The sequence below is a fragment of the Protopterus annectens genome, chromosome 5.part0 (genome assembly GCF_019279795.1).
Source record: "Protopterus annectens isolate FY-2018-M chromosome 5.part0, PAN1.0, whole genome shotgun sequence".
Taxonomy (NCBI): domain Eukaryota; kingdom Metazoa; phylum Chordata; order Ceratodontiformes; family Protopteridae; genus Protopterus; species Protopterus annectens.
Genome location: NC_056735.1, coordinates 1,480,051,750 through 1,480,065,927, shown reverse-complemented (window position 1 = coordinate 1,480,065,927; position 14,178 = coordinate 1,480,051,750). Strand labels below are relative to the sequence as shown.

The following is a 14,178-nucleotide window of genomic DNA, read 5'->3' as shown; positions in this document are numbered from 1 at the left end:
GTGTACACATTCACCAAGAATTACCACCTGCCTATATTTTCCAAATCCCAGGTGGGTTTTGCAACTACAGTCCTGCAGGGCATTCTTGCCAGCCCAAACACTTCTCGACTGCCTCCACCCTTTCTACAGCTTTGGGAATCGACCCAAGTGTGATTGCAACAGAGAAACATAAACATAGTACAGTTGTGTACACTTGCCATAAATGTAGATGTTGGTGTATGTTGGTGTATTCACTGTTGCAGTTCTGGTTTTCCTCCCTCCAGCCCCCTTCTCACTCTCCTTTGTGTATACTACACAACTCTTGCAGGGGTATTGGTACTGGTATTTACTTTTTACTGGTGATTTTTCCACCATAGCTTAGCTCCCTACTGGAGGCTCCTGACATTTTGGGCAAGAAAAACTGATGGTATGACGTCTGCTCCCTGTTTTTATATCCCTGATGTCCAACCATTTTTTTGGCCTATCAAGCCAAAGGATTATCTCCAGGGCATGTCTGGGTGCATTTCACCAGATTTGTTGCTGCTTCTGCAGCTTTTTGGTCCAGGGCTTCCTTTGATATCTCTGCTGCGGCTACCTGGGCATCATAGCACACTTTTATTTCCCATTATAAATTGGATCTCTTCAGGGGCAGGCCATCCTTTTGCTCAGCCGTACTCTGACATCCTTCCATTAGGACCTCCCAGGGTTTATTGGTAGCTTGGGACTGTCCCTCAGGTTGAAGATCAAATGAAAACTTAAGATAAATAAGTACTTACCATAACGTTTCATCTGAGATGTTGCTTTTCACTTGCCTTCATCCGTCTCTCTCCTTCCCCCTGCCGTGTGTGGGCTGTGTAGTAGACTGGATAGAAGAGGCATAACCACTATTCTGACTAGCTTGCAGTTTTTTTTTTATATGGTTAGTGCTAAGTTTATTGGCATGATTGTCTAGATTGAGATGATGCTGTTAAGCAACAAACTCGCTCTGATAAGGGAGACTGGCACAGATAGGGGAGGAGCTTGGACTTAGCTGCATACTCCAGCATTGGATGCAGTGTCAGATCTGTGCCAGATCAGAATCCCTCACGTTGAATATATATGAAAAGCAGCAACTCAGATGGAACCTTATGGTAAGTACATTTTAAGTTTTATGTTCATATCATATTTTATCTCGTCACTGTCTGAATGCTAACCAAGTGCTATGATATGCATGACTGCCACTTGCTCTGCTGTAGAAAGCAGCAGAATGATGCAATTTTCAAGCAGTAGTAGAAGCAGTTTTTTTCTTTGAATACTAGCCAAGTATGTTGACCTGTAAAAAAAAAAAAAAGTGCCAAGCAATCTTCATTTTAAACAAGTTGAAAACTTACTGTTACAATGGGGGCTATAAGTAAGGCAGCCTGTGATAGCTTTACATACGAATTCTGAAATTGCATTACTACAGAGTAGGACACTGCTAAACTTTAGGATGAATTCACTAAACTATACTGTCTACTGTATTGCTCACAGTCACACTTTGCAGAATAAAGGAAATACAGAGCTGCACAATTAAGTAACTTTTTGACAAGTTCATAAAAAGTAAACAGTCTTGCCTAACCACCCCCACTGCAAACGCACACAAATGTAATAACCTTATTGTTTTCAGAGTGATTGGGAAATGAAAGCTTTGATAGGAACTGAATATTAATTGTTTAGCACATGGAATGAAACAGAGCTGCATAAGTAAATTGAAACCAAGAGCAGGGCTGTTGTGATAAGTGGGTGGTGACAACTGTGAGGTATCGAGACATGTTTTTTTAGATACTGGGATTGTTTAAATTCTGTGCCTTGAGTGCACTTTTGGTTGACTTAATGTTTTGCAGATAGTCTCATCTAAAATATGACAAGTTTATCAGCTCACCTTCAAGTTTTATTTCTTTACAGGCAAGTGGGGTGGGTTCACATTTTCTTTTCAGTGGATTCGCATTTTCTTTTCAAGTACTAATGGTCAGGGAATTAAGTTTGAGACATTTAGGTACTTTAGTAATTTAGGCTTTTAGACAAAAATGTGCCTATATACATTTATAGAAACTCGCTTGTGTCTTACGGCTGCCTTTTTTCTTGTGTGCTTTGCAGAATGTGGCATTACAAAAACTTTGTTCTGTTAGAAGCTTTTCTGTGCCACAAATTTGCCCCTGCTGTAACTGCATAGACACTGGATGGAGAGTATTGTGCGCATCTGATGCTGGCCCTCCCATCCTGGAGAAAGGAGGCTGCCTAGGTTTGCTACAGCTGTAGTATTGGGAATGGCAAGCTCTGCAAGGCAAGTAGTTTCACTTGGTCTGGAGGTTGTGTAGGCACCTCCTGAAGCCAACCATTGTAAACTTCTGAATGCTGGTGGGGTACAGTGGCATTCTGTACCTCATTGGCCCTAGACGGGGATCCGGTTGAGCCTGGGGAAGCTAGGGCAGATTGGGGACTTGTGGTAGCTGAATGGGCACATTCAGACTTTGACATTCCCCTTGAATTTTTTATGAATGTTAATGGAGAGCTTCCTTCATAATGCTCACGAGGATCACTGCTGTAATAGGTCACAATTCATTTTAGTCAGCTGCAAGTGTATAACAATCCTTTGGGCCTGATGTACAAAGAAGTAATTGCCCAAGAGTAGGTTAGACTTCTCTGTACTAAGCACATAAGCTGAGCACACTGCTGTTAGAGGAAGAAGTGTGTGGTTGTTTATGTATCAGTCCTTGAGCAGTAAGTATCGCGATTTGTCACTTTGCATTTCACTGATAATACAAATAGTATTTGCTCTTGCAACTTTTGAATTGGGGTAGGGGTAGTGGTCTGTAATGGCCCCACAAATGTGCATTTGTGGAAGTCGATCTCACACCCAACCAGTTTTCTTGTTTCTCTATCAGTCTGTCCACAGTCTCAGCCAGATGTTTAGCTTCTGATGTTCATCTCACATTGCTGCAGTCATAACCTGTGGGTAGTCCGTCGGCCCGAATACCAAAGTGTTAGGCTGGCGTCGGTCATGGTCGCTCAGATCTGACGTCGGTACGCCGTGGTACTAAAGCGCATGACCGACGCCATATCCTCAGTCTTTCTTGCCGCATGGTCCGAAGCAGAAGCAGCGTTTGCAAGTGCCGTTCGGCGTCCTGAAATTTTCGTATTCTGAGTTTCAGACCGAAGACCAAGTTGGGAATATTTTTGTCTTTTCTTGCCTCAGTTAAATCCGGATGTCAGAAAAAGTGAATAATTGTATTTCTTGTGGGAAACCGATACCTCATAGGGATTACCACTCTCTTTGTATTCCTTGCTTGGGGCCTGAGCACGACGTAGTCGGGTGTCGCTTTTGTGCTAGATTTAATAAGCGCACCATTAAACGCAGGTTAGATTGTGCTAGGCTTGTCTTCGGTAAGCAGTGTAATTACAATATGCCGTCGGATCCTCCGACGCCCGCTACCGCTAAGAAGCGTAAGGAAAAATCGTTAAAGTCCAAGCAGGATGAGTCCGTTACGGACGCCGGTTCTTTAGAAACTACGGTGGAATCTGTGGATCCAGCCGAGGTTTCAGCTGAGTCTCAGGGGGAGCCTTTAATTTTGCAGGATGTGGCCTCTCAGGAGTCGGGTCAGGCCGAGGGGGCCTTTCAGGTCTCTGTAGTTCCTTCTTTGCATAAGGTAGTTAGGCCTTCTACTTCTGTCTCTAAGGTACCTTCCAAAGTCAGGCCTGGTTTGTCTTCCTCTGGCGTCAGCCTTAGTTCTGCAGGTTCTGTACCTAAAAAGCATATGCTGAAAATGGCAGAAGATTTGATTACCTTAATCAGGGGTTCTTTGCCCCCTCCAGATAAGAGGCCTAGGGTGGAGCCAGAGGTGGAAGGATTGGAGCATTCCTCAGATTACTAGGAGTCTTCGGCTGAAGACATTCAGGATTTTCCTCCTTATTCTGATTCAGATGCAGAGGATTCTAGTCCTTCTGCTTCTCCTCCAGAGGATTTTTCTTTTTCTGAAACCCTGCATTCCATGAGGGAGCAATTTAAGTGGGAAGGTCAGGGTTTCTCAGATTCTAGAAAGAGACTTAAGGAATTTTTGGTTTTACCTCAGCATAGGCCCTTGGCTATACCCCCTGTTTTGGATGTTGTTCAGGATGTTTTCTCTGAAGCTTCCCTTAATCCTGATTCTTTGCCTCCTGCCCCGGTCAAGCCAGACAGGTATTAGAGTGCCAGAGGCTCATAAATATTTGTATATGAGCCCAAGAGCTGACCCGGAAACTATTAGCCAGGGACCTAAGGGTGTCAGGGCTTCTGTTGTAAAGAATCCAGTTCCTATGGATAAAGATTCTAGAGCTTTGGATAGGTGGGGTAAAAAAGTGTATACCTCTTCCACTCTAGCAATGAGGGCTTTGAATTGCCAGTTTCATATGCTGAAGTACCAGAATTTTCTCCTAAGTCAGTTAAAATCTAAGGTAGATGCTTAAAATCTAAGGTAGATGCTTTGGCAGAGGGCATAGAGTGTAAGGAATTGCAGGATTTAGTTCATGCCTCTGATCAGGTGGGTAAGCATTCTTTGCAGTGTGGTTTTGATGCTCTTCAGGCTTCTTCCAGGGTGGCTGCCACTGGATCAGTTATTCGTAGGCACGCCTGGCTTAAGGATCAGAACTTGTCAGAGCATGTTGAAGCTCGAATTTTGGATGTTCTCCTTCAGTCTGAAGTTCTGTTTGGTTCTCCTGTGGAGTCAGTTTTGAAGAAAATGGAAGACAAAGCTAAGTCTATGCAGACAGTTAAGGATTTTTTACAGGTGCAGCCCCCTAAGTTTAGCAGAAATTGGCCTACTAAGGGATGGGCTTATCCTTCTTCTGATTTACAGTCTAGGGGCAGATCTAGACGTGGTAGGGGCAGAGCTCATGCTCAGGGTTCTTTCAGGCCTAGGACGTGGAGTTCCCCTGCACAATCTTCAGGTGAGGGCAGGGGTCAGCCTTTTCGTAAACAGACCCAATGGACCTGTATCTCCAGCTGCCAGATCCCTCCTGTCTGGCAGCTCCTCTGGGAGGAAAGTTGGCACTTTTCAGGCAAAATTGGCTTTGTCACCCAGGACAAATGGGTGTTGGACATTATAGATCGAGGCTACACGTTTTATTTTCACACCTTGCCTCCTTTCAAAGGCATGCCAGACGTTCCTCCTCAGCAAAAGTTGGAGGCTCACAAACAGATTTCTTTACTTTTAAAAATGGGGGCTATCCAGGGGGTCCCTCCGTCAGAAGTGGGCCTAGGATTTTATTCTCGCCTGTTTTTGGTACCAAAGAAAGGAAACACTATTCTGGACTTGTCTATTCTCAACACATACCTGGACATTCCCAAATTCAAGATGTTAACTTTGCAACAGCTTCTGCCTCTGCTTGGCAAAGATCACTGGATGGTAACTCTGGATCTCAAAGAGGCTTATCTTCACATTCCTATCGGGCCCAGCTGCAGGAGGTTCCTGCGTTTTCGGGCTGGCACTTTTCATTGTCAGTTCTCTGCATTGCCCTTTGGCTTATCTACTGTGCCCAAGGTGTTCACAAAAGTCCTGGTTCCGGTGATAGCCTTCTTAAGACTAAGGGGAATACAAATTTATCCTTATTTGGACGATTGCCTGATTCTTGCTCAAGACAAAGTCAAGTTACTTCATCTTCAGTATGTTATGACAGTGTTAAGGTGCCTAGGGTATTCTGTGAACGAAACAAAGTCCAGTCTAGTACCCTCTCAGGACATGTGCTTTCAGGGTGTGAGACTGAACACAGCCTCTCAGATGGCGTTTTTGACCCCGGACAAACAAAGAAATCTTGCTCTTTACTTCCAGCAATTATCTCTACGGTCCAGGCTGACTGCAAGGACAGTCCTTCAAGCCTTGGGGTTCATGGCATCTTGTATTCTGGCACTTCCCAATGCCAAACTGCATATGAGGAAGCTACAATGGTATCTCAAAAGTGTATGGACTCAACACTGCCACGATTTGGACACTGTCATTCAGATAATACCTTGCATCCAAAGAGAATTTTTGTGGTGGGCTCAGGAATGTCACCTAAACAAGGGACTCTCTGTGACCCGACCAGAGGCGAGTCAGATCTTAACGACAGATGCCTCAGACACGGCTTGGGGAGCGCACTTCAATGGGAAATGGGTTCAAGACACGTGGCCTCCCAGACTACAACATTTGCATATCAACATGAAGGAGATGTTAGCAGTCCAATTTGCACTGATGGCTTTCAAGGATCTACTCCAACCAGGACAGGTGTTGATTCAAACAGACAACACAACAGTCATGTGGTACATCAACAAGCAGGGGGGAACCCATTCGTACCCTCTTTGCAGACAAGCTATGATTTTGTGGGAGACTGCTCTAAGTTTGCACCTCACTCTTCAGGCAAGGTTTCTGCCAGGAGCACAGAACTCCTTAGCAGATGTTTTGAGCAGGCAGATGGTGGATCCCCACGAGTGGAAATTGGATCCTCATATATTTCAACAGTTGACAGTGGCTTGGGGAACTCCAGACATGGATCTGTTCGCATCCCCACAAAATTTCCAACTGCCAAAATTTTGCACAAAGATGTTTCACCCAAAAGCTTGGAAAGTGGATGCTCTATCTTTCAGTTGGAACAACCTTCACGTCTATGCCTTTCCTCCTTTGCCTCTCCTTCCCAAGGTGCTCTTGAAGGTCAGACAGGACAAGCCTTGCATGATCTTTATAGCTCCAGATTGGCCACGTCAGCACTGGTACCCTTTGCTGAGGAGTTTAGTTCGGGAGCCTCCTTGGCCTTTGCCAACAATTCCACACCTTTTGTCTCAGGCAAGCAATCATTTCCTCAATGTCAGGATATAATCCCTGCATCTGACAGCCTGGCATATTCTGTTTTAGACCGTGGGGGGTCGCAGCTTCCTCAACAAGTTTTAAATGTCATTTTGGAAGCCAGGCGGCCTAGTACAAGGAAAGTTTATGCTGATAAATGGAGGAGATTTTTTCTTTGGAGCACAGCAAAGAGCTTTGATGTTTCACGCCCTAATTTGAGTGTTACACTACAGTACCTTACAGAATTATTAGACAAGGGTTTGTCTTTCTCCTCCGTGAAAGTTCATGCTGCAGCCATTTCTGCTCACTATGACTGTGATCCACCATTATTTTCTCACCCTTTGTTTAAGCAATTTCTTAGAGGGGCAAAGAACATAAGACCCCCACGTAGAGCTCCTACTCCTTCCTGGGATCTCAATTTTGTGTTGGAAAAGCTGGCTTTACCTCCTTTTGAACCTGCAGCTACATCTGAGTTGAAGTTTTTGTCTTGGAAGACTGCTTTTTTGTTGGCCATTACATCTGCTAGGAGGGTATCTGAATTACAGGCTCTAATGGCAGTTGAACCCTTCCTAATATTTCATAAGGATAGGGTATCCTTGCGTACTAACCCTTCTTTTATGCCTAAAGTTGTTTCTGATGTGGCCTTGAACCAATCTATTCATTTGCCTACTTTTTATGCTGATCCCCAAAATAAAGGGGAAAAAATTTTGCACACTTTGGATATTCACAGGCAGTTACGTTATTATTTGAGCAGAACTAAAGGGTTCAGGCAGTCTCAACAGTTCATTTCTTTTGCCTTGGGTTCACAAGGAAAACCTATTTCAAAGCAAACTATTTCTAAGTGGATTAGCCATTGTATTGCTTTTTGTTATTCTCATCATGGAAAGGAGGTTCCGGCTGGGATTAGACCTCATTCCACTAGGGCTACTGCCACTTCTACTGCTTTTTTGAGGGGAGTAGCTACTAAGGATATTTTGGAGGCAGCTACTTGGAGTTCAGTGCACACTTTTACTAAACATTACCATCTCCCTCTTTATTCCAAATCTAGGGCTGGGTTTGCCACTGCAGTTTTACAGGGCATGTTAGCAGCTCCTTGTGCTTTTTGATTTTGCCAACCTCCCTTACCTTTGCTTTGGGATTCTACCCACAGGTTATGACTGCAGCAATGTGAGACGAAGAACATAGTACAGTTTTGTACCTACCATAAATGTAGATGTTCGAGGATCCACATTGCTGCAGTCCAATTTACCCTCCCTCCTTCCCCTCTGTAGTTTAGGGTTGCTGTGTTGCTTTTGGGGTAATTATTTTTTCTGTAATTGGTGGTTGGGTATTTTCTATTTTTGGCTTTGGCCTTTCTTTTTTAGGCCTTCTGACATCTGGGGCAAGAAAGACTGAGGATATGGCGTCGGTCATGCGCTTTAGTACCACTGCGTACTGATGTCAGATCTGAGCGACTATGACCGACGCCAGCCTAACACTTTGGTATTCGGGCCGACCGAGGACAGCGGACTACCCACAGGTTATGACTGCAGCAATGTGGATCCTCTAACATCTACATTTATGGTAGGTACAAAACTGTACTTTTTTTACTAGTATTGATCAGAGATGTCTTCCCTATTAGGGATTTTGCGCTCTCTTGTAGTAGCTTCCTCCTCTTGTTGTAAAGTTTGTTTATGGCTGGGGTCCACCAGATCGGGCGCTTGCCTTTGGTGGAAAGGGTCTTGATTTTATTTGGGATTGCTTGATCCATGCAATCCTGGAGGTGCTCGTAGAAAGCATTTGTAAGGGATTCAGCAGCGTGGGTTGTGGTTTCCAATGGCTCAGGGGCCTTGAAGGATACCTCACCAGTCTTAAGTGTGAAGTTGGCTTTTGAGAAGTTCTTCACTGTGGTCTTTTTTGTTGGGGGTGGGGGCGGGATGTGGATCTCCAGTGAGATTAGTTTATGGTCTGATCTCACCAATGAGGGATATACTTCCAATGTGGAGCATTTTGTCCCCATGTTTGTGATGATCAGGTCTAGTATATTTTCATCTCTTGTGTGAATGGTGACAAGTTGTTCCATAGCATTTGAGTTTATGAACTCCAGGAACCTTTGGGCTAGGGTATTTGGGCTTGAGTAATGTTCCCAGTCTGTTTGGGTAGTTGAAGTCACCCAATATGATGGTGTTTGGAGAGACATTTATACTCTCCAGTGTCTTCAGGAAGGCTGTGTGGGGTTCCTGAGTTTGAGAGGGTGGCCTGTAACATGCTATAAACTGTAGAGCAGTTTTGCCTATGGTTAATTGCACCTGAATGGTCTCTGATGCTTCGTGAGTTGCCACCAGCCTGGAGGTGTGGGTATCCTTGATGAATATGGATACACCCCCTCCTTTTGTGGTACAGTCCGGGTTTTGGGGCCAGAACGCATGATGAGGTAAAACCTGATAGTGCCGGGGTGCTCTCAGGAGCCTTGAACCAGGTTTCAGTCACAGCACAGACATCGATGTTCTCCATACTGAGGAGGGCTTCTAGGGTGTGCATCTTGAGATTTAGACTTCTGGCATTGAGCAGCATTACCCTTAGTTTTTTTCCATTATTGTTTTCTAGGGCGGTGGGTTTAGAATTTGAGCCTTGTCTAAAAAAGGCACTATGGAGGTGGCAAGAGCCTTTGCCAATATCCGGAAACTCAGGGGTGACAGGTGCAAGCCGTCCCTTGCGAAGCAGCGTGGCTTGTCAAGCATGTCATTCCAGGCAGACAGACATTGGATCCCCTTAGAATGACACCAGAAATTAAGCCAATTATTAAAACTGATCATTTTGTCTCTGTATTGTGGCATCATTCTTGGTGAAGGTAGGATACTGCTCAGGGTCAGGGTCATACCAGCCTGGGCTACATAATCTGAGAGCTCCTTTGTCTCTCTTCATGTAGTCCAGGGAGGTACGTCTCAGGTCATTCACACCGGCATGGACAATGACTGAGTCATACTTGTACTTGCTGTGGAGTGACCTGAGTGCTTGTGTTATGTGGCGGATTCTAGCGCCCGACAGGCAGCTTACTGTGACCCTCTCCTTGTTCAGTCTGGTGAGTGGGACGTCAGTGTGTCTGACTATGGAGTCACCTATAACAAGTGTGTCTGGCATTGTGTTTGGCCTTAAGGGCTGTGACTGATTTGCACACTGACTTTGTGATCTATGTCTTACTTGTGTTATGTCATGAGGTGGCAGTTGTTTGGGTGTCTGCTTTGGAGGCCTCTGCTGTTTTGGTAGATTTTTGATCAGTGCCTCCAAGTATGTCTTTGTGTGTTTGTGTTTGATTTGTAGTTGTGATAGTTCTATGTGAGACTGGGTTTATGGTGTGTGTGGTTACCTTCTCCTCCTGTCTGGTTTTGCCAGTCCTGAGTTGAGAGAGCTCAGCCTCCAGTTTGGCTATATAGTTGCATCTCTCGCATGTATTTGTGTTTTGTGGGAGGAGGAGAGGGTTGTCTGTGTACATGAGGCAATTGTAACATTGCCTCAATATTCCCAGATTCACCAGCTGAGCAGGAGAGGACGCTAGCAACTGACCCTTTGACATGCTAGAAGAAATGAAAAAGTTTGCTGTGTAACGGAGTCAGAAAGGACCTATAGGGAAGTGGGTACTCAAGGGGGTTTTAAGCTAGTGAAGTACTTTGTATAATATAGACGTGCTTTACCTGACTAAAAAATGCTTTAGGAACAAGTGCTGAGCTTTACAGATAGAGAATAGACTGTTTAGATTACGGAGCAAGAAATAGTTTAACTTTTAACCGGCGCTGCCCGATGGTGCTCTAGTGGCAACTCCGCGCTAAATGCAGAAAAGGCAATAAGTCAGTAGTACAGGCTAGCACAATTTAGTGGGCAGCCAAACAATTAAATTAAACGGCAAACAAACACTTTTCGACTTGAATTAGACTAATTTTGACTAAAATGTACTTTTAAGTGCAGATAATAAAAAATGCAGTAAATAACTATGAAAACAGTTAAAGCTTGCTCTAGGTAAGCAGTAGAAGGTAAAACAAATATAAAAAAACAGCAGGATACTTAATCAGGAAAGCAGTCGCTTTTTTTCAGTTCTCTGTAGCCAGGTAGACTCAACAGGACCACGTGGAGCTGTGTCTGAGCAATATGGCTTCAAAAAAATGCCAGAGGCAGATTTTAACCAGGGAACTTCAAAAAGAGCTAGAAATGGTCCAAAATGACCAATTACTACAGCTTCTTGTGCTGAGGTCACTTCTGAAAGGTCATGTGGATAAGTTGATTTCAGCAACTACTGTGAGAAAGCACGTCTGTGGAGAGAGGAGTGACTAAACCTGACTTTTTGTTTTGGTGATTTCCATTTATGGACTTTTGAAAAGTTATGGTTGGCTTGAACTGTTTTTGTGATGCAGGTTTCTCTAGAAAGTGTTTTTTTTGGGGGGTCTTTAGCACTCATTCCAGGAACTAGACTGATAACTGGGGTGTAGTGCTGGACACCAGGAGAAATCAGAATAATGGGTGAAAGTTTTTCCATCGTTTGAGCTAAAAAGCCACTTTGACCATGCACTGACAATAAAGGAAACTTACTGCAGAGATTCGCGAGTAAGAACACCAGGTAAAGTTGACATTAAAGAAATAGGTTGGCTGGAATTACATTGCTGTTAGTCTGCTTTATGCCCCTGAAACTGTTTAAAATGGTCCGGTTTTATGATTAAGTTTTGTCAGATTTTCCGTAACTTATTTATCCTTTTGCAAGTTAAAGGCTAGTACAAATGTTTGTAGATGGGTAGACTGTTGGTTAGCTAACATGGCAGAATTGTTTACTGCATTATTGTTAAGTCTGTCATCCCTTGCGCCATTCTGCTGATCGCCTACCAAGTTTTCACAATCAAGGAAGTAGAACAGACTGTAAAAGGACTTCATTTGATTGAAGTAGTTTGCTTTTCTGCTGCTGTTGAAATGTATATTGTAAGATGCGTACATGCTTACATACATGTGTCTATATAAACATATATATATATATATATATATATATATATATATATATATATATATATATATATACACACACGTACATATATATGCATACATGTGTGTAGCTATTTAAGTGTTTTTGTGCAGTTTAAAGTAATTGCTGAACTGACTTGTAGTCTCTCTAACTGTTGACAGCAATGCAGTTGCAGGCGAGAGTGCACTTGACAGAGTTGCATGTGGTCTTGGTGGAAAACTTGTCCTTCCCATGATTAAGGAGCACATAATGCAGATGCTTCAAAATCGTAAGTTTTTTCTTTTCCTAACAAAACACTTTCATAAATACAAAGAATTAATCAAGTTGCTTTAAATAAAGCTTTCTCTGCAATGGTCAGAAAAGCTTTTGGTATGCTTAATGTCTGAAAATATGGTCTCTGAACCCTCAAGTGCTTGGCCCCTTGTAGTCTCCGGCATAAATTGAATGGATTGGATGACCCCAGATGTAAGATTACCTCCCATGCCAAGGAAATCGGCCAGAAACATTGCCTGTGAAGAAAGTAACATTTCATATCTATTTTGTTTTTGCTTTTCAAGTGAAAGGTCACCTGCCTTGCTAAGAGTTAATCTGTACCTTCCAGGAGCTCTGTGCATGCTGTTTTGCACTTACCTTGTCTTGTCGTGTAGCTGTTCTACCAAAGGTTTGTCATCAGTATTTGGATTGCTAAACGTTATTGTGATCATTGTAAGACTTCTAGTTTAAGATTTTTCTGTCAAATTAATCAGCTTTTATGAAGGATAGGAAATGCAGTGCTTGAAAAATGTATTCTTATCCTCCAGATATAAGCCATTTATAAACAAGCATGGGAAAATTTAAGGAAGCACAAACAGTGTAGGGTAGAGGGGCCCAGCAGAGTCTGTGATAGTTATTTTGGGAGTTACTGTAAAGATCATTGCTGATGGACAGGCAGGAGGGTTTTAGACCCAGGGATGCTTGTGTATATCCATCCTCACTCCAGTTGTACTCTGTAGAGGCAGACAGGATAATTTATGGCTCACTATTGAAATGTTGGTTGTTGGAATGCCATTTCCCAGAATGACAAAGGTGCAGAAGAATGACTAACATTGCTTTTCATCTTTATGCTTGTGTTTTGGCAGGGAGCAAGCCCCTCTGCACCCTTCCCCTGGTGTGCTTGGGGGGGGGGGGGGCACCCCTCCCTTGAACTTGTACACATCAACTCTTAGATTGTGATCCCGTGGAGAAAAGGGAATATCCTAGAAATGGCAATCTTAGGCTTGGTATTTCCAAGTCTGGATTTTCAGTCATCCAGTGCACAGCACTGGGACTCAACACTGCAAGTCTTGGCAGGTCAGGCTGTTGTATTACACGAACTTCAGAACGAACTGGCTCCCCACTTAAGCACCATGTTCAATAATAGCCTCACATCAGGCTTTGCGCCCACTGAATGGCGCACAGCAAAAGTTATCCCACTCCACAAAGGGGGAGCCACCACTGATCCCGGGAACCATGGTCTGCAAGGCCATGGAACGTATCATCATGGAAATCATAAACAAAGACATTGGTAACCTCCAAACTCTGGATCCCTCCCAGTACGGGTTTGTGAAGGGTAGATCATGCCTCCTGAACCTGATCGACTTCTTTGAGGCAGTCACCAAAGCCGTAGATGAGGGTAAGGTGGTTCACACAACCTATCTTGACCTCGTCAAGGCTTTTGACACCATCCCCCATTCTGGAATTATAGCTAAACTCACTAAACTAGGTATAAATCCATACGTCACAAGATGGGTTGCCAACTGGCTCACTGACAGAACCCACACTGTAAAAGTTGCAGACTCTAAATCTGACCTCAAGTCTGTGACAAGTGGAGTACCACAGGGTTCCATCTTGGGATCTCTCCTGTTTGGTATCTACTTCTGTGAAGTACAGGCTAACACAGAAGGCCTCAGGCTAACGAACTTCGCAGATGATTGCAAACTAGGAATCATAGTCAAGTCCCCAAATGATGTGGACACCCTACAGAAGGGCCTCGCTGAGAAAGATGCCTGGTGTCTGCCATGGCCTCGAGCTCAATGCCAAAAAGTGGTGTCATCCCCTTTGGTAAAAACTCTGTACCCATGAACTACCACATAGACAGCACTCTACTTAACACCGAATGCGTGATGAGAGACCTTGGGACCCAGGTGGACAGTAGTCTCTCCTTTGATAGTCACATCGCCACAGTAGTCAGGAAGTCCTACATGGCACTCTCATCATAAAAGGGTTCTCATCCAGGAAAAAAAGGTCATTGTTCCCCTCTACTCGACACTCATTAGACCCATTATATAGAGTACAACGCCCCTTTTGGAATGTACCTCACAAGACATCGGCAGCAGCTGGAAAGGCCACAGAAATACCTCAGAAGATTACTGGCCTCAAACAAATGCCCTA

At 43.9% G+C, this 14,178-nt stretch overlaps 1 protein-coding gene across 1 annotated transcript in view; it reads left to right on the top strand.

Moving 5' to 3' along the window:
* Positions 1–14,178, top strand: part of IPO5 (importin 5) — a 1,405,185-nt gene that overhangs the window by 718,648 nt on the left and 672,359 nt on the right. Inside the window, exon 10 of the mRNA XM_044071309.1 lies at positions 11,931–12,037. Within this exon, the coding sequence (XP_043927244.1) occupies positions 11,931–12,037 (107 nt within the window). The remainder of the gene's footprint in view (positions 1–11,930; positions 12,038–14,178) is intronic.